The following is a 27,022-nucleotide window of genomic DNA, read 5'->3' as shown; positions in this document are numbered from 1 at the left end:
AAACATACCAAATGCCTTCTTCACTATCCTATCTGCCTGTGACTCAAACTTTCAAGGAGCTATGAACCTGCACTCCAAGGTCTCTTTGTTCAGCAACACTCCCTAGGACCTTACCATTAAGTGTATAAGTCCTGCTAAGATTTGCTTTCCCAAAATGCAGCACCTCACATTTATCGCGATTAAACTCCATCTGCCACTTCTCAACCCATTGGTCCATCTGATCAAGATCCTGTTGTAATCTAAGGTGACCTTCTTCACTGTCCACTACACCTCCAATTTTGGTGTCATCAGCAAACTTGCCAACTATACCTTATGCTCACATCCAAATCATTTATATAAAAGTAGTGGACCCACCACCAATCCTTGTGGCACTCCACTGGTCACAGGCCTCCAGTCTGAAAAACAACCCTCCACCACCCTCTGTCTTCTAACTTCGAGCCAGTTCTGTAACCAAATGGCTAATTCTCCCTGAATTCCGTGAGATCTAACCTTGCTCACCAGTCTCCCATGGGGAACCTTGTCGAACTCCTTACTGAAGTCCAGAGAGATCACATCTACCACTCCGCCCTCATCAATCCCCTTTGTTATACTTCAGAAAACTCAATCAAGTTTGTGAGACATGATTTTCCACGCACAAAGCCATTTTGACTATCCCTAATCAGTCCTTGCCTTTCCAAATACATGTACATCCTGTCCCTCTGGATTCCCTCCAGCAACTTGCTCACCACCGATGTCAGGCTCACTGGTCTATAGTTCCCTGGCTTGTCCTTACCACCCTTCTTAAACAGTGGCACCACATTAACCAACCTTCAGTCTTCCAGAACCTCACCTGTGACTATCGATGATACAATTATCTCAGTAAGAGGTCCAGCAATCACTTCCCTAGCTTCCCACAGAGTTCTCAGGTACACCTGATCAGGACCTGGAGAATTATCCATTTTTATGCGTTTCAAGACATCCAGCACTTCCTCCTCTATAATCTGGACATTTTTAAAGATGTCACCATCTAGTTCCGTACATTCTACATCTTCCATATCCTTTTCTCATGCAAAACACTCATTTAGTATCTGCCCCATCTCCTGCAGCTCCACACAAAGGTCGCCTTGCTGATCTTTGAGGGGCCCTATTCTCTCACTAGTTACCCTTTTGTCCTTAATGTATTTGAAAATCCCTACGGATTCTCCTTAACTCTATATGCCAAAACTATCTCATGTCTCCTTTTTGCCCTCCTGATTTCTCCCTTAAGTATACTCCTACTATCTTTATACTCTAAGGATTCACTCGATCTATCCTAACATATATCTAACATATGCTTCCTTCTTTTTCTTAACCAAACCCTCAATTTCTTTAGTCATCCAGCATTCCCTATACCTCCCAGCCTTTCCTTTTATCCTAACAGGAATATACTTCCTGTGGACTCTCGTTATCTCATTTCTGAAGGCTTCCCATTTTCCAGCCGTCCCTTTACCTGTGAACATCTGCGCCCAATCAGCTTTTGAAAGTTCTTGCCTAATACCATCAAACTTGGCCTTCCTCCAATTTAGAACTTCAACTTTTAGATCTGGTCTATCCTTTTCCATCACTATTTTAAAACTAACAGAATTATGGTCGCTGGCCCCAAAGTGCTAAGCAACTGACACCTTAATCACCTGTCCTGCCTTATTTCCCAAAAGTAGGTCAGGTTTTGCACCTTCTCTAGTAGGTATATACACATACTGAATCAGAAAATTGTCTTGTACACACTTCACAAATTCCTCTCCATTTAAACCCTTAACACTATGGCAGTCCCAGTCTATGTCTGGAAAGTTAAAAGCCCTTACCATAACCACCCTATTATTCTTACAGATAGCTGAGATCTCCTTACAAGTTTGTTTCTCAATTTCCCTCTGACTATTAGGGGGTCTGTAATACAATCCTAATTAGGAGATCATCCCTTTCTTATTTCTCAGTTCCACCCAAATAACTTCCCTGGATGTATTTCCGGGAATATCCTCCCTCAGCACAGCTGCATTGCTATCCCTTATCAAAAACACCAATCCCCCTCCTCTCTTGCCTCTCTTTCTATACTTCCTGTAGCATTTGTATTCTAGAACATTAAGCTGCCAGTCCTGTCCATCCCTGAGCCATGTTTCTGTAATTGTTATGATATCCCAGTCCCATGTTCCTAACCATGCCCTGAGTTCATCTGCCTTCCCTGTTAGGCCTCTTGCACTGAATAAATGCAGTTTAATTTATCAATCCTACCTTGTTCTCTGCTTTGTCCCTGCCTACTCTGACTGTTTGACTCACCTTAGTCTCAACTGTACCAGTCTCAGACTGAAATGTTTCCTCACTATCTCCCTGGGTCACCCCCACACCTTACGAGTTTAAATCCTCCCAAGCAGCTCTAGCAAATAAATTTCAGCTCAGAACATGACCATTGAGTTCACTGCACCATAAGTTTGATTTATTGCTAATTCCATTTCTCTGCTCCTTACCAACCATCTTAACATTTTCCTTCACTATTAAATTCTTGTCAATTCTTTCTCAATGTTTTGATTGTCTCTCTATTTTAATAGCTACTTGTCAAAAATACCCATCATATTCTAATAACTCCTGCATGTAATTTGTATGTCTGATGCCTAGTATTATTGCAATTAATTTTAATAAAATATAAAGAACAGCATTGCTTGTTAGTTGTGAATAAAATTAATGTGAAAATTAAAGTGCATAAAATTGATTTGCTCCACTCTTTAATGCAATACATGTTAAAGTGCAATACATATTCAAACAACCTTTTATGCAAAATAAATTCCAAAACACACAGAGTTACTTTTCATGGTAAATATTATAGAAATTATCCCAGATAGCTAGAGTAGAACACCTTGATAGTTGTAATCTTATCTGTCCTCAGATGTGCATATATTAATGAAATCATTTTGGTCAAAACACTGTGATAGAACTTTACCAGAGCAGAACACAAGTAGAAAGCTTGGATTTCAGAGTTTAAACTTTCTTTCCATGAATAATCTTTCTCCCTTTTCCAATCCCCCTTTTGTACTCATTGACAAATTACACATTAATTACCTTAATAGGCCAAGCAGGAAGAGGCTGTAAAAAATTGGCCTCGTATGGGTAGTCCACCATAGCCAGATTAACCCAAGTATTGCTGAGCCATGATTTGAAGAATGTCACATCCGTAGCTTGTAATGGTGAACAGAGATGGAAGGTATGGGAAAGAAAATTTAAACCTTCCGCTGAAAATGGAAAACAATTTTAAAAAGTCAAAAAATGTTGTGTTAATGCAGGGATATCAATAGCTACAGCTTAGAAATTATAAACTAACCTAAACAGACAGGTTTAAAGCCAACAAGATAAAAGTTTAGTATTTCATGCAATGAGTGAAAGTGGGCAACTGCAGAGCAAGTTTCAACTGGAGTAAAAGCTCAACAATCAGGTAATTATAGAGGAATGAATATTGCAGCACAGAAAGAAACCCTTTCTCCAATTGCATCCACGTTAGTCATCAAGTACCTACCTACCCAAACCTATTTCCTAGCACTTGGTCCATAGTCTTGTTTGCTATGGTGTTTCAAGTTTTCATCTAAATTCTTGTTAAATGTTATACTAGTTCTCACCTCTACCATTTACTTTTGTTTCCTTAGGTGTTACAGATAAAGCCAACTTTTGATACAACACAGGTTTCCAAATCAAATAACTGTCCAGCAAATGTACAACTTCATTCAACCATGTCATTTGCCTGTAACAGTTCCTTCACATTTGCATGGAACCTGTACCATGATGAGGTTAATAGTTAAAAATGGCTACAGCCAGAGCATGAGACCAATAAAATATGCTGAATACCTTACCTGAAATGTAGGTTACACAATTCATCCACATTTATGAGGGAAGGGAAAATTAATTTTGATGTTTGGGAAAATTAAAAACAAGTGCTAACAATAGTCAGTTAATAGTATTTCAGGAAGTGTGGCCTGAACTATTGTACCTGAGTTATGTCCGGTTCTGAGCTTTACACATCTGATCTAAGCAACACAGAGACCTCCATTCTTACAGACAACTGTTAAAACTGTGGTATCAAATTCAGTGAGTTTGTAAATTAACTTTAAATGGACACACTTATGTGCTTTCAATTATATTTATTACATTTTCAGTCTGTCACTTAACTGGGCAAGTAATGTGCTCAAATGTGCTACCATTGCCATCATAGTAGCCCACAAACCTACCACTACACTGAAACATGAATGAATTTAAAAGGACCTCGTACCAACAGCCAGCAGAACGAGCATCATGTACAAAATACTCTACAAGTACTGCAACAAGCATTACATTGGACTGATGGGCAGAAAACTAGCCACCAAAAGTCATGACCAACTATCACTCGTATCCATACACACAGACAAAGAGGGGCACCAGTTCAACTGGGACAATACATCCATCCTGGGACTGGCTAACCAAAGACACACACAGGAATTCCTAGATGCCTGGCATTCAAACCGGAAATCCATTAACAAACATAGCAATTTGGATCCCATTTACCAACCTCTCAGAAACAGAGCTGGAAATGATATCACCCACCACAACAGACCAAGACATATAAATAGCAAGCGGGGCAGAACACCGGCGCTTCACCGGAGGCTCACTGATAATGTTATCTAGCATGGTAACAAAATGTCTGAGAACAAATCTACCAGTTCAGCGAGCAAATACCATGCAAGGACTGCACAAAACACTACATAGGACAAACAGGAAGACAGCTAACAATCCGCATACATGAACATCAACTAGCCACGAAACGACACGACCAGCTATCCTTAGTAGCCACACACGCAGACAACAAGCAACATGAATTCGACTGGGACAACACTACTATCATAGGGCAAGCCAGACAGAGAACAGCCAGGGAATTCCTAGAGGCATGGCATTCATCCACAAACTCCATCAACAAGCACGTCGACCTGGACCCAATATACCAACCACTACAGCGGACAGCTGAAACTGACAACCGGAAGCGGCAGGGACAGACCACTATAAAACACCGGAGGAAACATCAAAGAAGCGCTTCGCAGGAGGCTCCCAAGCACTGATGATGTCGCCTAGCCAGGGGACGAAACGTTTGCAACAAAAACTTCCAGCTCGGCGAATAGAAATTGGTTCTTAAGTAATTTCTTTAGTCATCATGCTCACACTGTCATATCAATGTTGCGAGGTAGGTAGGCTTGCAAATTTGGTTTCCACATCCTCATTTACTAGATCTTTTTACTTAAATAGTTAGCAACTAATCGAGCAGTGTGTACTGACAGCACGTGGTGCAGTTAGCCTGATTTTCTTAAAGCTGTATTTCCTTCTTAAAGAGAAGTTGCACTGAACCAGAAACCGCTGTTGAATTCTATGGCTATAATGCTAAAGAGGGAAATTGGAACATCAAGGTATACAGAGCATCCCCAGGTTCATAGATAGGGCTTGTTGCAGTTCAAGAATTGTAAAAAGGGCCCACCTGAGTCATCCCAGCATCAATTCATCATAAGTGTGTACAATCCCAGACAGGCATGCAGCAAACACATTTATTTAAAGGGCTTGAACAGCTTGGCTCCATTGATGCTGAAGCTGATGAGTATTGGTTCCATTGATGAGTACATAATCCTGGGAAGGAAGGCAAGGATATCACCTGCAGCTTTGAGGTGAGGGGTCACTGCAGTACCCCACACTGCCAAATGATGGTAGAGAATCTGATGCCCTGGTTGGGTCCTCAGACTTGTTGCACGTCTGTAAAAGTGTCCACCCTGACTCCAGCTTTCCCTAATCTGAGATTTCAAGGATAAGACTCCAGAATCAACTGTTTTTACATTTCTTGGATATATATATATCCTATATTCTAGTTGCCCCATTCTAGCTGATGACATGGCTGAGCTGGATTGTACTCCAACCACCAATCTATTGTGCTGGAGTACAACCAATTCTGGGACTTGTTCCATTAATTATGAGCCAATTGGAGAAAAAACCATTAATGTTTCCTCTCCTGGAGGCCACTGTGGGATGTTAGCAAGGCTCAGAATACATAAGGAGGTCAAGCAGTTAAAATACAAGGTGCTCAACCTGGAGTCCCATCTTGGTGGTGAGGAGGCCTGGTCAGCAAACTGGCAAGAGATAGAAACTAAAGTCAAGGGATTTTGACTGCTGGTTTTAAATTGCTGTAGTGGCCACTATGTCATAGTGCCAATTATTTTAACTACATTTGATTCTTCCTCCTGAACTTGTCACCAAAATACCACTGAAATCTGTTGACTTCTGGGACAGAAGAATACAGTGCGTCCCTACGGTGGTGCAAGGTGATCCCCTTTGGGAGGGTGGTCTTGTAGGTGTACCTTTTCACTCAGCTAGATTTTCCATTTTCAAAATGTCCTTCTAGATGGTATGCTCTGCCAACTCATTTTTTCCAATAGCTATATGGCGTCCATTATGACATAAAATGTTTTATTCTTTCATCAGATGTGACTGTCACTGGCAAGGCTAATTGCTCTGATGAGGTGATGGTGAGTTGTTTCCCTGAACTGTTACAGTCCATCTGTAGGTTTCTCTGCCTCATTGCTGTGTCTTTTACCATGAACCAACTAAGCTCTGCCCTCCAGCAGTAGCACTCTCCAGCCAAGAATGGCAGCTTAACTCTAGAAACCACCACTCAGATATTTAGTGTAGGTTCAAGTGGCTGCTAGAGGAGAAGCCAGTCACTGTGGAGGTGCACAAAGTCAGGATATACTAGATGGTGGTGGAGCAAGCTGATTGTCACTGGACAAGCTGTCATGACATACCTATTTTGGGTGACATCCAGCTCATGGCTGGCGTCATTAAGAATCTTAAGTCAGCCCTCAATGTAAAGTACAAAATTCTCCTGCCTAATCTGCCAATGACTCGAATGGAATTTCTCAACGGTGCCAGATCCCAAAACCTCCCTCAGTAGCCTGAACCCCATAACTTGAAAATCTCTTAGAAATTCCATCTGTCATTCCATGCTGTGTGAAAAGCTTTCCTGCTCTTGCATATCCGCCACTTGTGTTGGCTACCCTTAAAGACCATGGTGATCCATCCTGTCATCAAAGGAGACAGGAGACTCCAGTGGAAAAGGTTTTAACTTGGGAGTGCTATTTATCTATCAGGAACTTGCCGTGAAGAGTGTTAGATGAGGAAGTCCTGTGCAACAAATTAAACAGATTCAAAGTCTGTTCTGCGATTTCTGTGTGCAAAAGAAATAGAAACCAGAGTGATCATTTGGTACCATAGCCTGTTCCACAATACAGCAGGATTGTGATGGTTTAAGACTGTGGCCTTAACTCCACTTTTCTGTTTACCTCATAATCCTTGACTCCCTTGTCAATCAAATCTATCTAACTGACCCTTGAATATATTTAATAACCAGCTTGTACTGTTCTCTGGGGAAGTGAACTCCAAAAGTCCTTTGAGAGAAGGAATTCCTTCTCATCTCCATACAAATACAATACTCATTCTTTCGAATCTGACCTCTAAATTTAGATGTCTCCATGAGGGGAAATATCTACCCCATTGAGCCCTCAGAATCTTATATATTTTAATATGAACACCTCACATTCTTCTAAACACAAATATGCTCAGCTTTCATATCTTTTATCCCAGCAATCAGCAGCTGAACTTTATCCAAATTCTTTTCAATACAGTAATTTCTTGTTTAAAGTTGCCTCGTTAAACATGGTTTTGTCATTATTTTTAATTGTTCTGGTTAAAGTTCTGTTCCAAGTTTTAACATTCGGTTCAATCTTTCACTACCTGATTACACACAATGAAAGTCATCGCACACAACAGTAATATCTGGCAGGCCTCATGACTGCTTTGGCAATATCAAACATCATGATTGATTTGGTGCCAATGTCTCTGCATCCTGTAGTCAAAGAATTTACATTTTCAAACAGATCTTTGCTATATGTAGAGGTACTGAATTAAACGTGTTTTTTTGTAATTGTTTTCTTCTATATTTACAGTTATAGTTCAGGAATGAAATTCTTGGCTGTTTCTACAGTTGAGGAACTATTTTAAATTTTTGTCTTTTTTTAAAGAAAACAGGAGTTTCTGGCCAGCAGCAAAAGAACCAGAATTATGTTTTTAAAAGAGTTTGTTATTGCACCTGCACAGTACCCTAAACTTTGCTTTTTTTACAAAAAAGCACTCTCTGAAACAAGAAATGTGCTCCTTGTCTCATCTTTCATCACTGAAGCAGATTTTGATTATGAGCTGTTTCTTCTAAAATATTGCTTTGCTTGTCTCACTGCTGGTTTGAGAGAAAAATACTGTACTGCACAGCATTGTACCTGTCTGCAGATGAGGCACAAACGTCTTCTTAAAGCTATTAAAACTGGCAAGGCAAAAAAGCCATTATAAGGTCAATGAGAAAACAAGGTAGAAGAATCATTTTCTAAGTCCCTTTCTCCAAAATTGTGCCATAATCCCTTTTGAAAATGCAAATGCCCAGCAGAGGCAGAAGTGAGCCTGCTTTAGCAAGGGAGTGAACTTGGATATTTGAAAACATTTAAAGTCAATATTGCTGGAGAAATGCTCTACAACAGTGAGAAAAATTTGTTGTATTTGCTGACAAAGTTCATACAAAGTGTGCAAAGCACTGTAACTTAAGTGCTGACAAGGCAAATTGGGCCTGCAGAAGCAAAGAATATGGAAAAACATATGGCTTTTTGCTTGATGATCAAAATCAGTACAGTTGCCTCTTAAAATTTGATAGCCATCCAAGACAAAGCCAAAAGGCTTTGGAGTCCTTACGTAATGTGCAAGGTGAATTTATAAAACCTCAATGCTAATCACGGAGAGTTTAACCATTTCAAGAAGTGTGCCTATCTGCACAAGACTAGAATATTTAGTGAGGCAATTCATGTGAAACAGAAGTGGCTGATGAATTCTATGTCTATTTGGTTACTTAGTAAAACAGGTTTCAACAGTGATGAAACGGAGCTTTTTGGAAGAAAATATACCCTAGTGAACTTACATTTTGCACAAGAAGATCACGCTAGAATATAAAGCTGCCAAAGGTCACCTGACTGCTTTGACGGTGCAATAACAGCGGGAGATTTTAAATTTAAGGTCTTAGTACTGTAGCAGTCTGAGACAACACATATTTGAATTCAACTACGGCAGATTAGATTAGATTAGATTAGATTACTTACAGTGTGGAAACAGGCCCGGCGGCCCAACAAGTCCACACCGACCCTCCGAAGAGCAACCCACCCAGACCCATTCCCCTACATTTACCCTTTCACCTAACACTACGGGAATTTAGCATGGCCAATTCACCTAACCTGCACATTTTTGGACTGTGGGAGGAAACCGGAGCACCTGGAGGAAACCCACGCAGACACGGGGAGAACGTGCAAACTCCACACAGACAGTTGCCTAAGACGGGAATTGAACCCGGGTCTCTGGTGCTGTGAGGCAGCAGTGCTAGCCACCGTGCCGCCCAGATGGTGAAATTTGAATTCAATTAAAGAAAATCTGGAATTTAAAGTCTCACACTGACTATGAATCCATTATTGATTGTTTGACAACCCCATCTGTTTCACTAATGTCCTTTAGAGAAGGAAACTGCAATTGTTACCTGGTCTGGACTACACATGACTCTAGACCCATAGCAATGTAGTTGACTCTTAATTGCCCCCCATAGATGGACAATAAACGGTGACCTACCCAGTGATGCCCTCATCACCTTAATGAAGAAAAAAAAGGAATACATAAGCATGAAGGTTATGCTTCAGTTATAAAGTGCACTTGCTTAAGGAAATAAATAAATATATTGAAAGCAGTACAGCCATTGGTCAGTAATTAGACTGATCCAGATCCTTTGAAAAAACTCAACAAGGTACTAAAATGCCAATGAATAATGCTTTCACATTAAATTTACAACTGTTAATAGAGTATTTTTGCAGGGTAAGCATATGGACAGAAGAGTTTTCTCTAACACCAGTGGCATGCATTGTGCAGCACAGGGAATTCTTCTGTTGCACAGTATTTTATAATGTGTGCCATATGGATATGTAGTGACGTTGCGAAGGCCAATGTAATGCAAAAATTATTATGCTCCTCTTTCTTAGAACTAGAAAAAAGAATGTTCAAAATGAAGAAGAACTATTTAAGATTTTAACCAGATGGGAAATCTCTCAACGAACAATGAAAACTACAATAACAATCAAAACCCAGTCAGGGCTTGATTACCTGTGGACGACAGTTTATTAATTGCATCCCAAGAATTCTTGATGCTTTCAGAGCAGCCTTTCCCACTCTTCAAGAAGTCATTGGTCACAATATTATAAAAGCCTTCACATGGTGACAAATTCTCAAACAACCATATTGGAGCAGAAGCAGCAAGAGCTCTACAACACAAACACAAATGGCTTAGAATTCTGTTCTGCACTTATTAGTGGATCATAATACTCAATAATGATTAAGGTGCGTATTGCCAACTTGTTTAACAAAAATAGTCAGCTGTCTATTTAATATTGGCATTAAAACGATAGGAAATAAATTCCAAGTGATCATGTTTACTAATAGAGAGAAAAGTTCATACAACAAAATCTTAAGGATAAACTAGTAACACAAATAATCAATTGTTCCTTCCTAGATTTCACAGCAAAAATATTAAACAGAATTACAATACATGTCCTTACATGCATATGCACTAATACTTAAAATATGATGGAAAACATCCAGATGGATTAGATTTCAATAGTACTGATAAGATTTCATATTTTTAATTCGGATTACATATGCAAGTACCTAGGTGGATACAACATCACACTTTTATTGTAATTTGGGTTTGATTATTTACATAAGTATTGTGCAGTGTTTAATCATTCTGATACAAAGTTGTATTTATACAAGTAACCACAAGAAATTATGAACAGATATAAGTTAATTACAACATTTAAAACAAACTAAAGAAATATTTGAAAAAGAAGAGTTTATTTTTAAAAGGAAGATTATGATAAAAGGAAGTGTAACTGCTGTAGGAGCAGAAATAGACCATTCGGCCAATCAAGTCTGCTCCAGCATTCAATGACATCACGGTTGATGTGATAATCCTCAATTCCACTCCTCCTGTTTTTTCCCCACAAGTCTAGTGAACCTTCGCTGGAATGCCTCCAATGCTGGTGTACCTTTACTTAGATAAGGATCCCAAAACTGTTCCAACTGTGGTCTGTCTAGTGCCTTGTATCATTTTAACAAAACCTCCCAACTTTTATACTCCATTTCTTTTGAATTAAAGGCCATCATTCTATTTGCCTTCCCTAATACCCACTGAACTTGGATACAAGCTTTTTGTGATTTGTGGACAGTGACTCACAAATCCCTCTGTTCCATAACATTCTGCTGTCTTTCTTCCTTTGAGTAATATTTAGTTCCTCCATTTTCCAGCCATAGTGCATAACCTCACATTTTCCTGCATTATATTCCATTTGCCAATTTTTTGTCCATTCACTTAACTTGCCTATATTGCTCTGCAGTCTCTGTGTCATCCTCACCACTTTCCTTCCGAACTGTCCTAATATATCTAAACTGCTTCAGAACTCAAAATTAATGTTTTTACCACTTACTCTTATATATTATTGTAAATGTCTTCCTGTAAATTTTTTGTTAACTTCTATCACTTTTATTTTAATCCAGATGGGAGCATTCAGGCAATATTGATTAGAATCTAAACGCAAATTTTATTTAAGTAAACGCTTTTATTTTGACAGAGCTGAGATACTCGTGTCTATATATAGACAATTTATAATATTTTAACTTCTATTATCTGCCATTGAATCATACTATATTACATAGATTCATTACTTCAAAAACAAAACTTCTAAACAATAGAAAACTTAAAGATCAAACTGAATGCAAACTAGAAGTCATGTGTTTTTCTTCAAATATTGCACATTCAAAAACAGTTCAAGTTTCTGTGGTATATTAAATTAAACAAAGACAGATTTGCTTCCTGCAGATATTTTCCCTTACCCTCCCAAATCATTACTCACCCAACAACAATATTTGGATACTTCATCCTAAACCAGGCTGCTAACATTCCTCCATAGGAGCCACCTATAGCAATAACAGGACTAGACAGAGCTCCAGGGATGGTCTGTTTCAGATTCCGAATGAGAACTGCAAAATCGGCTAAAGCTTGCTCAGAAGTGAAGTAATTCAAGTTCTTGAGATTCTAGAAGAGAAGCATTCATAAAATGTAATTCCATATCACAACTGAAAAGGAACATGGCAGCTTAGTTCCAAAGAAGAGTCATTGGACTAGAAATGTTAATTCTGTTTTTCTCTCTACACATGATGCCAGACCTACTGAGTTTCACCAGCCCTTTCTGTTTTGAAGACATTGAACAAAGAACAAAGAAAATTTACAGCCCAGGAACAGGCCCTTCGGCCCACGAAGCGTGAGCCGATCCAAATCCACTGTCTAAACCTGTCACCCAATCCCTAAGCACCTGTACCCCTGGGCTCCCCACCTACTCATGCATCTGTCCAGACGCACCTTAAATGAATCTACCGTGCCTGCCTCCAGCACCTCTGCTGGTAACACGTTCCAGGCACCTACCACCCTCTGTGTAAAGTACTTGCCTGCATGTATCCCCCTTAAACTTTTCACCTCTCATCTTGAAAGCGTGACCTCTTGTTATTGAATCCTTCACCCTGGGAAAAAGCTTATCTCTATCTACCCTGTCTATATCCTTCATGATTTTGTAGACCTCAATCAGGTCCCCCTCAATCTCCTTTTTTCTAATGAAAACAATCCTAACCTACTCAACCTCTCTTCATAGCTAGCACCTTCCATACCAGGCAACATCCTCGTAAACCTTCTCTGCACCCTCTCCAAAGCGTTCACATCATTTTGGTAATGTGGCGACCAGAACTGTACACAGTATTCTAAATGCGGCCGAACCAACGCATGTACAATTTTAATATGACCTGCCAGATCTTATACTCAACACCCATCCAAAGCAGGCAAGCATACCATATGCTTTCTTGACCACTCTATCCACCTGTGCAGCAACCTTCAGGGTACAATGGATCTGAACCCCCAGACCTCTCTGCTCATCAACTGTTCCCAAGACTCTTCTGTTTACGTATATTTGCTCTAGAATTAGACTTTGAAAAATACATCACCTCACATTTGCCTGGATTGAAATCCATCTGCCACTTCTCCGCCCAACTCTCCAGTCTATCTATATTCTCCTGTATTCTTTGACAGTCCCCTATGCTATCTGCTGCTCCACCAATCTTCGTGTCATCTGCAAACATGCTGATTATATCACCAGTGCCCTTTTCCAGATCATTTATGTATATCACAAACAACAGTGGCCCCAGCACTGATCCCTACACATTCCCTCATAACTTCTAAATATTTCAAAATACACCTACATATAAAGTTAGTTTTTAAATAGTTAAACAGTATGAAGTAAAAAATCAGTGAATTAACACAAAATTAGCTCTCAATTATGCTTTGACATATGTATTACATAAAACATCAGATATTTTGGGAAAAAAGCTCAAATTCAGCATAAAGAGTTCAGTGCCATTTATTGCAAGTGATTTGAAATTCACGGTGACTTTTGTCTTCTTTATGACATACCAATGGCATTGGTCTCAGGGCTACAACAGTACATGCATCACTAGCCAAGATAGAGCATAACAATAATGCATGAATATTATAAACAGTACAGGATAACTGTGTTATGCATAGCTATTTCACAATATAGCTACTAAATACTCAAGAATTGACAAGAAAATGCTTTCTCCTTCCAAACTATTTTGCCAAGTTGTGATTTAGGAATTCACTTTACTAGCTGTATACGTCACTCATCTGAGGACGAAGAGCTCCAACCCAAATTAGTATTTACTGCCTATTGTTTCAAACACTGTCCCATTCACACTTCAAAATAAGTTTAAAAAGTACAAGGAATACTCATGGCTCCCCATATCCAGTCTTTTCTTGCATAGTGTTCTTCTCTCATTTTGTCTACATTTCCAATCAATATGAAGTTTCAAAATCAAAAAGATCAAATATTTGTTCAATTGCATGGCTGCATAGATTCCCTTTTCCCATACAAACCTACTCTCTTTCACATTCCCTCCCAATTAATTCACTTCTGTGGTATTTAAAATTTATTGCCTTGAGAGTAGAAGGAGAAATCAGAAAATCTTTTTAAGGCTGTGGGAATTTGGCAGTGAAACCTGCTTTGCTCTACATCCCACCTCTGGCGGTTTTACCAAATCAATCCAAACATCATCAATTCAGGTTTATAGCAGTCGTAGGAACTGTAGTTTCTGTACATTCAACTCCCATTTGTCACCATAAACAGGCCATTACCCACCATAGAAATGCCTTCTTTGTTCCTTTTCATCCACCTAAATTGGCTTTCAATTATTCCTGACAAACTATTTTGGAATTGCTGCATCCTTCCTTTCAGAGCACAAAGACCGATTACAGAGCCAGGTGCAAGAGGCACAGATCACAGCTAAATTTTACAGTGTATTCACATTTAGAAACTGAATAAGCATTTTTCTAACTTCCACATACTTTTTCATTTTAAATGGCCAGGCATCAATTCTAACTACTCAACCATTCCCTGCCTAATTGTAAATATCTTCTTATTCTCTAGTTCATCTATTTTGTTAATTTGAAAAAAAACAAAAACACAGATGCTGATGTAAGAAGTAACTTGGACTTTATGTACCCTGTAAAGAGCCAACTGAATTATAAATACACAATTATGTCATTAAAATCTGGTATCATGGTTTGTATACTATTTTACAAGTAATTTCAAGTGTTGTGATGACAAGGTAATTAAAATGGTGAACTTTAGAAATTGCCAGAACACCACAAAAGTACTAGGGTTCAAGGTATTTGGTTATCCTAAACTCAGAATGAGAAAGGAAAAACAATTGATGACCCAACATTGAGCGTGTGGTATAGCCAGGAGGTCTACACCAATAAAATATTTAATTTATATACTCTAGATCCCAAATGAAGATCTAAAAGCTGTTTGTAAATATGGAAGCTTCTATGTGGAAACAGAAAATCTGGAAGAGAGGTTTGCTGACTTCATTACACATATAAACTATATATCCACACGTTGGATTTAAAAGATTTGGTTTTGGAGCGAAGGGTTAATTACTGCAAACTTCTGATTGGAATATCCCAGGTATGCCACATTTTCAGGTAGCTTTATTGCATGGAACTGCTCTTTGCTGTAGGTTTATTTGTGTTTTGTTCACAGACACAAGCAGTTCATCATGGAGAAGCCAAAAGACTTTGGACTTGGATCTGAAAGCAACCAAGTTTGTGTGTTAGCCCCGAGTTCAAAAGGCAGAGGAAAATTATTTACTAAGAACTGTGAACAGAAGAAGAGTTAAACCAGAATATTTCTAGATTTCTGTTAAATTCACCAAGCAGAAATTGAGAATGAAGTTCAGACTTCAAAGCTGAAAAATCCTGGACTGTTCAAGGGAGCAGAGGTAAAAAAAACTGGAGTTAGTCTGAAAAAGTGGATAGCTTTAATGAACATGATAAATAGCTAAAGACTTTCTGGGGGATGTCACAAGAAAAATGTGTCAACAGAAAAATTTCTGTTGAGAGTTTTAGTCTGAAGCATACATGATCATGTTTATTTATGTTTTTTGATGTAAATTGTAAACAGTTACCTTAGAATTTTGCTTGATTCTTGACGACTAAAATTCTTTTCTTTAAACTATAAAACCTTGTGACTTCAGTCTAGTAAATAACTGGGATTTCAAATTTATCTTTAGACGATAACAGTCTCTATGTGGATTGCAACAATTGTGATTGCAGACTTCAGAAGCCAGGACCTTAGAAATGGTCTTCAGAATTTCAATGTCCATATAAGACAAAGATTTATCATCATTCATTTAATTGCAGAAGAAACTGAAGACAATGGTAACACAGTAATAGAGACCAAAACATTTTCCTCTGAAATAAATCTGAAAAAATGTTAAGTTTGTAACATATATTTTTCCAAACTTACGCTGAACGATTTGTTCCCAAAAGGCAAAGACTCTCCATAATACCGATGTTCGGCAAACACCAACAAGGCTTCCAGTTCCTTTGAAACTTCCCACATAAAACCCTAGAAAAAATGCACAAAAGCTATGATTTCAACATTGATTAGAAACAAATAAAGCAAAATGTACAAAGGTTGAAACCAAGCCAGATAAAGCTAAGAAGGATAACTCAAAGTAAAAACATCAAATTTAACCATCTACCTTAATAATGGCCCTCAGTATTTCAATTTACATATAGGATTGAGATTTACCATCATTCACTTACTTTTGAGAGGAGGTAAATTTTGAGAGGAGAAGAACATAAACGTCACCATCCAAAACCCTGATGCTTTGAAGAATGCTATGTGCTTGAACCAGAACTTGCCCAGGTAATGTCCTTTTTCTTGGTGAAAACTTTAGCCACGGCGAGCAGCAAAGACAGAACAAACACACTTAACTAACAAGCCAGAAGAACAGAGAAAGAAACTGATGCCAGCACTAAGAAAATGCTTTAAATAAAAGACAGAAGGCAGGAGTGAACAAAAGAAGAAAAAGAAATAAAGAGAAAAGAATAAAAATAAAACATGAACAAAAAAGGGAGTGAAGGAAAGAAAGTTTCCTTAAGCGCTTCAAATACAAATTAAGCTTGAAAACATATCATTGTTTGAAATCGGTAAATGCAGAAATTAATTTACCAAAGCAAAATTCTCCAACGGCAAGGTGATCAATGATTAATTAACCTGTTTGAGTTTTTTTTGTAAATATATTTATTAGCATTTTTTTTAACTTTACAAACATATAAAATTATTGAAAATACAATCAATAACAAATATCAGTATAATAAAAAGAAAAAAAACACAAATTACAATATGATTACTGTCTACTAACTACTAAACTACCCTATAATACAAAACAAATCCAAACACTGTGCAAAGCAACACCAAAAAAAGAAACCAAAAAAAACCCCACAAAATACAAAACAGCTATGCTCGGTGTAAAGCTCCCAAACAAAGGAATGGGAGCATTGTATATACACCCGTATTAACTCTGGAGGCCCCCTCCAGGGCCCAGGGCTTAACAAATCTAACCATCCTGGTTAAACAAACACTCTAGTTAAGATAACTGACAAATATATATATCCAAATAACTCAAGTAGAGCTGCCACGTCTTATAAAAATGGTCTGTTGTGTGGTGCACCATGTTTGTAAAAACGTCCAAGGGAATGTGCTCCATAATTAACTTCTGCCATCCCAGCAAGCCCGGCGGGTCCTCAGACACCCAATTCACAGTATGCAAGAATATTAAATAGTTTCTTCCCATGTCTGTCTAAAGATGGTAAATTCGGTAGACCTAAGAGGAGAGATATTGGGTCTACTTTGACTTCAGTCCTCAATACCCTCCCTATCTCTCCCGCCACAGCGCTCCAATAAGCACGGAGCCTGTGGCATGTCCAGAAGCAATGGGTAAGAGTACCTACACTTATTTTACATTTGGGGCACAGTGAAGATGCTCCTTTTTTAAACTTCGCCAGACGGTCTGGTGCCAGATGAGCCCTGTGCAGAACTTTTAACAGTGTAGCGCATATCCTATTACAGATTGAGATCTTTCAAGTATTCTCCCATATGTTCTCCCATGTTTCAGAAGCGATCTCTACTCCCAGCTTTCCTAGCTCCACTCCTTGCTCCCAGACCTCACATACCCGGTTAATATCCTGCCAGGCCCTGCCACCCAGCAGGCGATAGAGGGCACTAACCGAAGGGTCTTTGTGGAACGTAGCAACAACCTCTCTGTATCGGACTTATAGGGCTTAGTGAGAAATGTAGTCTTCTTCTGGATGAAATCCCTAACCTGAAAAAAAACGGAAAAGGTCTCTGCTGCGTAACCCGTATTTGCAGCTCAGTTGCTCAAAAGACCTCACACCCTCCCCCTCAAACAAATCTCCCAAACTAGAAACTCCTCTCGCTGCCCATAGTTTGAACCCCGAGTCCATCATCCCTGGTCGGAACTCTGGCATGCCAACTATAGGTGTAAGTGCCGAAGTCTTGGATAAACAACCCTCACTCTGATGCATCGCCCTCCATGCCTTGACTGTACTAATGACAATGAGGTTCTGGCAATGGTCCATAACTGTCCTCATCTTATCCATGAACAACAGGTTAATAAGAGGGAACTTTGCTTGGGAGGCCTCGCTATCCAGCCATATTGAGTTTGGATCGTTACCTACCTAATCGCAGACAAAGGACAGCAGGGAACTCAATTGATACCTCCTGATGTCTGGGAAATCAACTCCTCCCACTCCTTGAGGCAACTGCAATTTAGTAAGTTTGATGAGGGGCTGCCCACAATGCCAGACGAACCAAAGCGTTGACCTGGGAAACATTATAGGGAGCATACGCATGGGATAAAGCAAGCGAGGAAGAACATTCAACTTAATGGGAGATATTTGGCCCAGTCATGAAATTGGAAGAGCCTCCCATCTCTGGAAATCTCGCCTAATATTGTCGAGCAAGTGAGCAAAGTTAGTCCGAAATAACAGATCAAACTTGGGGGTAATAAAAATGCCTAGGTACCGGGACCCTGCCCGTGACCACTTAAAAGGGAACTTAGAGCCACCTTCAACTTCTGGCACATCCTTAAGGTTCCCCAAAGGCATAGCCTCCGATTTTGCAAAGTTAATTTTATATCCTGAAATAGCCCTAAATGAATTGATACATTGTATCAAATGGGGTACAGAGGTCATCGGGTTCGATAAAAACAGAAGGACATCATCCGCGTACAGTGTAATCTTGTGTACCCTCGATCCCACTTCCAGAGCGATTATGTGGACGTTCTGACGAATGGCCTCTGCCAGCGGCTCTATCACTAACATAAACAACAACAGTGAGAGGGGGCAGCCTTGCCGATTACCCCCTAAAATTCCCAGACTTCACCCCATTGGTGATGACCGCGGCCAGAAGGTGGCGATATAAATCCTCCACCCACCTGGCAAAGACTCCACCCAACCCAAACTGTTCTAAGACATAAAAAAGATACAGCTATTCCACCCGGTCAAATGCTTTCTCTGCATCTAAGGAAATCACCAACCCCTGAATCGATTGTTGCTGACAAACTTGGAACATATTCAGCAACCTTCTAATATTATTAGAGGACTTACGACCCCTTATAAAGCCTGTATGGTCCTCTTTAATAAAATGGGGCAATACCCTTTCCAATCTCAGCACCAGGATCTTGGACAGAATCTTGAAATCTGAATTTAATAGAGAAAAGGGCCTGTGTGAGGCACAATCCTCAGGAACTTTCCCCTTCTTAAGAATTAAGGAAATTTTAGCTTCTCTCAAAGATGGTGGTAGGCATTCATGCATATAGGAGTGATTGTACATCTCCAACATCGGCCCTGACAGAATTCCAATAAACTCCTTATTAAACTCACACAGGAGACCATCTGGGCCAGGCACTTTACCACACTGAAGTTGCCCAGCTGCCTCCTGTATTTCCTGAGGCATAAAGGAGAGAGGCCTGTTCCAAGGTTACCCCTGGGAGGTCCAGGTTCTTTAAAAAGATCTCCATTTTAGCACTCCTGTCCTCGCAACCTTCAGACCGATACAATTCAGAGTAAAAGCTCCGAAATGCCTCATTAATCTTTTTAGCATCAGATATAAGGACCCCAGCGCTGTCTCTGATTGCAGTAATGGATTGGGGAGCATGCTTTTTCCAATCAGGTACGCTAAATACTTCCCTGACCTACCCCCTATTCGAACAGCCTTTGTCTAACAAAAACAAGTTCTTTCTTTGCGTTTTGTGTCAGTATTGAATTCAAGGCAGTCCTGAGGGCAGTGATCTGCTGTAGCTTAGTCACCAAAGGCCGCACAAAATGTGCCACCTCAGCGGCTTTCAACCGTGTCTCAAGTAGACACTGCTGTTCCTCCTTCTGTCATTTCAGGCTAGCCGAATAGGAAATAGCTAATCTCCTAGCAAAGGCCTTAGCAGTTTCCCATAGCATAGACGGACTAATAGCCATGTTTGAGTTGATAGTTAAGAATTCCTGAAACTCTCTCAAAACGTATTCCACAAATTTGGAATCCTTAAGGAGAAAAGGGTCCAAACGCCAGTGTTGCAAACCTAGCCCTTCACTTTTGGCCTTAGCCTCCAAATATACTACCGCGTGATCAGAGATAGCTATATTCCCAATTTTACCACCCATAATCGAATCCAGAAGGACCGAGAGAGCCAGAAAGAGGTCAATCCTCGTGTGACATTTATGTGGGTTTGAAAAAAAGGTGAAGTCACTGCCGGTAGGGTGAAGACATCTCCAAACATCCACCAGCCCCAATTCCTCGCATAAGTCAATCATCTGCTTGGCCTGCGAAGAAATAGTTGGGGGCCTATAAGGCATCCTGTCCACTGTCAGATCTAAAAGGCAATTAAAATCCCCCCCTATAATAGAGTGCCATGTTCCAAAAGCACTCAACTTAGACAAAGCACTAATCAAAACTTTGAGGGGTTGCACCGGAGGACAGTAGACATTTAAAATGCCATATTCCTCCCCATGTATCAGGGCTTTAAGTATCACAAACTGTCCCTACTCATCTTACACCTGCTTTAATAATGTGAACGGAAGATTTTTCTGGATAAGTACTGCCACTCCCCTACTTTTAGTAGTAAAAGACGAAAAGAATATCCGGTCATAACACCCCTGTTGTAATTTCAGGTGTTCCCCATCATCAAGATGGGTTTCCTGCAACAGTGATATCAAACATTTCCCTTTTAAAGCTAGAAAGCACTTTTTTCCTTTTAATAGGCGAATGACTTCCCTTAATGTTCCAGGTGCACCATTTAATAAGACACTTAGCCATATCTCCTTTCAGAGACCTTTGAACCCCTCGGAGGGAGAACCCTGCTTACAAAGCGCCGAGCATAAGTAAATAAAGACTCATACAGTCAAAAAGCTATATGTACAAAATCTACTCTATCATAACTATAAACAACTATTACTATCAAAAAAACTACAAAGAAAACCAACTTTAAAACCTTGAACGGAAGACTCTTCCCCCTGCCCATAAGGGGCACTCACCCTACCCATCCCTTCCTTCACAGCTCCTTCAAACCCGGACTGTGTGCCAGCCTTAGGCCAGAAAAAAAACATGATCCTTAAATCAACAGAAAAAAGACCAAGTCAGGATGAGCACTCCACCCATTGCTGCCTTCATGTCATCCCTACTTGTGACTAAAAGAGAAACAGAAGAAACAAAAAAAAAGGGGAGAGACAACAAAGAACATCCACAAAAATTCCCATCAGAAAATCCAGTTATTAAAAGAAATAGGAACAACTTATTCCAAGGTATTTTCCCCCCTTTCCAAAAGAGAAATTACTAGGGAGAAAGAAAGGAATAAAAAAAAAGGGAAAACATGGGTAAAGATAGAAAAGAGAACAAACATTAACCATATTCTTCAGGCCATTCCGTCTATTTTAAAGTGTCCACAAAGTTTTTAGTTTTATCCGCTTAGTCAAATGTATAAACTGAGTCCTCATGGCTGAAAGGAAGCACTGCGGGGTATCTCGTGCAGTACTGGATGCCCAGGTTCTTCAGCCCCTTTTTAACTTCATCGAAGGACTTCCTCTTTCGAATTACTGCTGCAGAGAAATCCTGGAAAAACTTGATTTTTGACCCCTTGTACAGCAGTGCCTGCGGATCTTTTCGCAGGGATCTGGAAGCTTCTATGACATTTTGCTTGTCCTTATATGAGTGGAAGTGCACTCGGACCGAGCGGGGATGCTGCACCCGCCCTGACCTGTGCACTGTAACCCGATATGCCCTTTCAATCTGAAGCCTGCTGGACTCGATGTAAAGGCCCAAAAACTTCGGCAGCCAGCTTTCAAAGAAGCTGACTGGCTGCTCACCTTCAGGGAGCTCGACAATTCGGTCTTCGACATGGTCTCGCAAGGCCCGCACCTGGATTCGACTGGATGAGGACTACATCGCAGCTTCCGAGGCCTTAGTTTGACCCTCCACCTCCTCTAGCCTCTCCCCGAGGCCCTGGATCTCCTGTTCATGCTTCTGCAGCATGGATGCGATAGGTTGGACCTGGGCACGAATCTCTCCACAGATTTCCTCAATCGCAGCCCCAACTTTCAAGGTAAGTCTCTCCATCGCCGCAGCCAATTCCTGTAATTCTGTCAAGTCTCCGGGGGGTTCATGAGAGGCTGCTCCTGCTGCAGTCTCTGGTGTGGTAGGTGCTGTAGGGGAGTGTCTTTCCTGCTGCTGTTTGCTTGCTCCTTTTCCCTTTGACATTCTTCCCACTCTAAAAGATTAACAAATATGTGTTCTGTAAGGTTTTAAACTAATAATTCCACCACATAAGTTGGCCAGCGATGGCAAAAAATACCAGTATGCTTGGCTGTTAGGCAGAGCTATCCAGAGAATTCTACAGAATCGCCGCCATCTTGCCGAGTCCCGTTTGTGATCCTTTTAAGCATTCCAACATACTTTTGACTCCTTAATACTCATTACTTTAATAGTCTTGGTCTTACCAAACGTTTACATCACTCAATAGCTTTATATTAAATTATTAGCAATCAACCCATGCCAGGAGCATTAGTTGTTTCTACTCCTTTCTTTCTTCCCCCCTTTTGGTTTTAATCTTACTAATTATAACAAATATTTTCTGTTCAGTTCTGATACAGGGCTTTCTCTCAAAACATTTAACTTTAGTTACTTATTCTTTACAGAGGCTGCATATTTCCAGCATTATGCATCCTTATGTCTATTTTTGTTGATATTCCCACTCATGAGAAGGAAAACATAAAGCAACACATTCTAGTAACCAATTTCCATGACGTATACATGGTGATGGGCTTGCCAAGACCTTGTTCCCATAGCTGTCTGATTTGATGAATACCATTAGCTCTGTACAAATAGGATAAAGCTCCAACACATCTACAAAGTGATACTCCATTTAATGGAAGAACAACAAGCATTATAAAGGACGGTTAACACAGAAAAATATCCCACAGCAGTTCACCGAGGTGTAAGGAAAGCAGACATCAGCCAAAGCTGAGGAGGTTAGCCAAATAATGGAGGAGATTTTAAGTAACAGAAAACTGAATGCATGGAAAAGAACTCCAGAGTCAAGGTGAATGAAAGTGGCATCAAAGTGACTGAAAATATAACTATCAATTAGTGGGATGTGGTAATGGGTCGAATGCACAATGCTCGAGCCAGAGAAATGGAGAAATTGATGCAAGGGAATGAGAGTGTGCGGGTTTATTATGGGGCTGAATAAAGCAAGAAAGAGGGACAATGCTATGGGGGGGATGGAAACACAAGATAAAGGTAACCTTCCCCTACTACCTCCACACCACCAAAAACATTTGAATGGGTTAATACTGAAAGCTGAGAAGAATGCTTATAATTCATAAATGTAACTTTTGAAATCAATCTACCTAGTTACCACATACAACTTTCAAAACAAACATTTTTATACGGTTACTAAGAAATCCATCTTTTAAAACAGCAAGTTTCAACTTAGCAATTAGTAGATTACTGAACCCATGATAGAAGTGTCAGTTATTTCTCCTCCCTCTTGCCACCCTTAGTTTCAACAATAAGTACAACATACACACTAAAAAAAGTTACTGATCCTGATTAAGATAGTAACAACCTCAACAGTACATGAAGGTTGAATTAATTGAGGCAGATATCAGACTGACAACTCTCAATAGTGAGGTGGGAAAGAAGTACACAGAGTGGTCAGCTAAAGTAAATTAAGAAGAGAAAATGAGGTCTGCAGATGCTGGAGATCAGAGATGGAAATGTGTTGCTGGAAAAGTGCAGCAGGTCAGGCAGCATCTAGGGAACAGGAGAATCGACATTTCGGGCATAAAGTAAATTAAGAACAGTAAAGATTACATAAGTTTGACTGAACTTATATATAAGTGCAAGGAGTAAAATGAGTGAATTAGAAGTGCTGAAAAGTCAATTGAAAATAAGCTTCATAAAAAGTAACCAGCAAGTTGGCTAATGAAGTATGAGAATTGGAGAACAAACCTCTGAAGCTTGTTTGTGCTTTGTGGAGGAGAAGGAGAAAGGAAGATAATACCTGTCAGGAAGATGTTGCATGTAACTAAAAATTGAATGCTGAAAATTTTACTGAGCCTGAGATTACTGAGAAGTAGCCAACAGAAAAGTGAAATGAACATGATACGATACAAACAGTAAAAGATGACAGCTGTAAGATTGCTTTGGAAATCCAAGAGATCAACAGTGTGTCGTCAATTGTGATCATGAGGACTTCAATCCGTCTAATATTCATCTGATTCATAGTGAGGATGGCAGTGGTTTTGTCACAGGGTGCTGTTATGCATCATGATCAATTGCTGTGAGCTAGCTTACTGTAAAAAGAGAACCAAGTTTCTCCTGCCAGCACAATGCTGCAGCATCACCAATATCCGTGAATTGCCATCTCACAGACAGATAGCAACTAGGAATCTGATAGCCCTGGGTTAAACTGCAGGGGAATCTCAGCCCCCAAACACATACCATAGAAAGCCACTGGCACCTGGACATGTCCTGGTGTCCATCAGTCAGGTCTAAGCTATGGGTAAAATGACTTAGAAAAGTCAAAGCTATTGGATTAGAGTCCAATAGGTAGCTGGTGATCTGTTTAAGCAAGCACCTTTTCAGTAAATGCTGCAACTCTGGATTTTGCACACAGGCACTTCTGTTGTTCCTGTGAACTCAGTTTATATGGTCAAGAGGGAGATGCAGATGCTGAACAAGACTGTGTCTCCAAGTCCTGATCACAGTGTGCAAACAGAAAGCATCCAACTCTCTGCGTGAACAGCAAAGACAGAAAAATCAAGAAAGCTTAAAAGAATGCTTGCAATAAAATACTTAAGTCAACCTGATCAAACAAAGAATGACCATCATCCTGCAAACAACAGTGTATCTTCATTGGGAAAAAATAAATGGGATTGCGAGAAATAACATTCCAATGTGATCTGGGCATTCTTTCTCCACCCATAGTATTAAATATTTAAAATATTTGTCTTTTATCCATCTTAAGTCTGATTGAGTAAATGCATATTTTCAGGTTTTAAAGGGGTATATTTTCAGTTGCATAGTAGAAGATTAGAAATCCTTTCTTTTCACTGCTCTTGTTAAAATTGGGTTTACAATAAATAGTTAATTTTCTGCTACCTAGAGTGAAATGCTTTCAGCAGTCAGTTAAGCAAAGGGTAGTCATATTGGAATTTTATACATTTTATTATAGCTTAAAAGACAGTGGTGTATGATTACCAGTGCATTCTTCCGATTAAGTCATGATACTTGTTGAAACAAATGTAATTATTTCCACGACTGGATATCTGCTGCAATCATCAGTAACAACTCGCAATTTTTCACTAGTGGTCAAGTCTGCAAAATCAACACTAATATAATCCATATCCATGTCCATGTGGATTGAGAAGATTTGGCATTGTGGTTGTTTCTTGCCATGGTAAGCACAGACTGATTTTGTATTCAAATATGTAGTCAATTCCTGAGAACCAAATCTTTCCTCCAAGTCGTTTAATATTCACAAATTCCTGATCAATAACATATTCCCTAATGATTGTGGAATGACAATGCTATTGACACAGAACGCAAAATCATGGGTTATAATGGTGACCTCATTCCAACATTGTGGAATTTTGTTTATAAGTACTCTTCTGACCACATCATTCCACTTTCATGATTCCATAGGTATCACGCCCAATGTTTCATCTTGTTTTGTTGCTGGTTTGATGTCAGCTAGTTTGAGCAGCTTTGTCACCACATTTAGATCTAAGTTGTTAAGTTGTCATTTGCCAACATTTTCCTCACAAATAGTATGACTGTTGGCAATGGACTGTTGTGAGAGATAGCATACTGGTTGAGCTTGCCTGGCTGGTACTCAACAAGCAACTTGGACTTTGGTAACTTCAGTATCCCAATGCTGTACTCAAGTGTGCTTTGTGGATTGCTGAACAAACTTACTAGTGGTCTATGATTGGACATCACTTCAAACTCAGCTCTGCACAAATAGAAATGAAAATGAAAGACATCCCATTCAAGACAGCACATCTTTTGCAAATAACATTGCTCCACAGATATTTTTAAAATGGCTTACCATTGCAACAGTTGATGGGTTCCCTACTTTGTAATTTTGCTGGAAAACTGTATTTAGCCAAAAGGCTTGCATTGAAAACACGGTGGGTAGTTTTCTCAGTCAATTTAGGTATTTGTACAACTTGATGACAACTGCTGTTTGATCTAGTATACAGCCTGTTTGGATGATATAGTCCACTTCCACTTGGTGGTCTCATTTGTTACATTGTATAGTGAGGCCAGGACTGATGGCTCCTAGAAAACTCCAAACTTCCAGTAATATTGTTGCGGCTACACCACTTGCAATGGCTTCAGCTTTCCAAGGGCTTCAGCTTTCCATGGGCGGCACGGTGGCACAGTGGTTAGCACTGCTGCCTCACAGCGCTTGAGACCCGGGTTCAATTCCCGCCTCAGGTGACTGACTGTGTGGAGTTTGCACGTTCTCCCAGTGTCTGCGTGGGTTTCCTCCGGGTGCTCCGGTTTCCTCCCACAGTCCAAAAGATGTGCAGGGTCAGGTGAATTGGCCATGCTAAATTGCCCGTAGTGTTAGGTAAGGGGTAAATGTAGGGGTATGGGTGGGTTTCGCTTCGGCGGGTCGGTGTGGACTTGTTGGGCCGAAGGGCCTGTTTCCACACTAATGTAATCTAATCTAATCAAAAAAAAAATAATGCCCCATCATTGCTGAACACATCGCTGAAGAATTTGATTCTAATCTCATTGAACAAATACTTGTCTTTACTCAAGGTGAAAGCATGTTAGAACACAGAAGAATACAGCACAGTATAGGCCCTTCAGACCTCGATGTTGTGCCAACCTTTTTT

The 27,022-nt window shown here is 39.9% G+C and overlaps 1 protein-coding gene across 1 annotated transcript in view; it reads right to left on the bottom strand.

Annotated features, from left to right (window-relative positions):
- LOC122550618 (prolylcarboxypeptidase (angiotensinase C)) overlaps positions 1 to 27,022 on the bottom strand; it is a 51,297-nt gene that overhangs the window by 5,185 nt on the left and 19,090 nt on the right. The window contains exons 3-6 of the mRNA XM_043691650.1: positions 16,062 to 16,163; positions 12,045 to 12,226; positions 10,240 to 10,397; positions 3,067 to 3,236 (exon numbers count right to left, since the gene is read on the bottom strand). Of these exons, the coding sequence (XP_043547585.1) occupies positions 3,067 to 3,236; positions 10,240 to 10,397; positions 12,045 to 12,226; positions 16,062 to 16,163 (612 nt within the window). The remainder of the gene's footprint in view (positions 1 to 3,066; positions 3,237 to 10,239; positions 10,398 to 12,044; positions 12,227 to 16,061; positions 16,164 to 27,022) is intronic.

Source organism: Chiloscyllium plagiosum, chromosome 6 (genome assembly GCF_004010195.1).
Source record: "Chiloscyllium plagiosum isolate BGI_BamShark_2017 chromosome 6, ASM401019v2, whole genome shotgun sequence".
Taxonomy (NCBI): domain Eukaryota; kingdom Metazoa; phylum Chordata; class Chondrichthyes; order Orectolobiformes; family Hemiscylliidae; genus Chiloscyllium; species Chiloscyllium plagiosum.
Note: the sequence above shows the minus strand (reverse complement) of the source record. Positions and strands in the feature narration are given on the sequence as shown.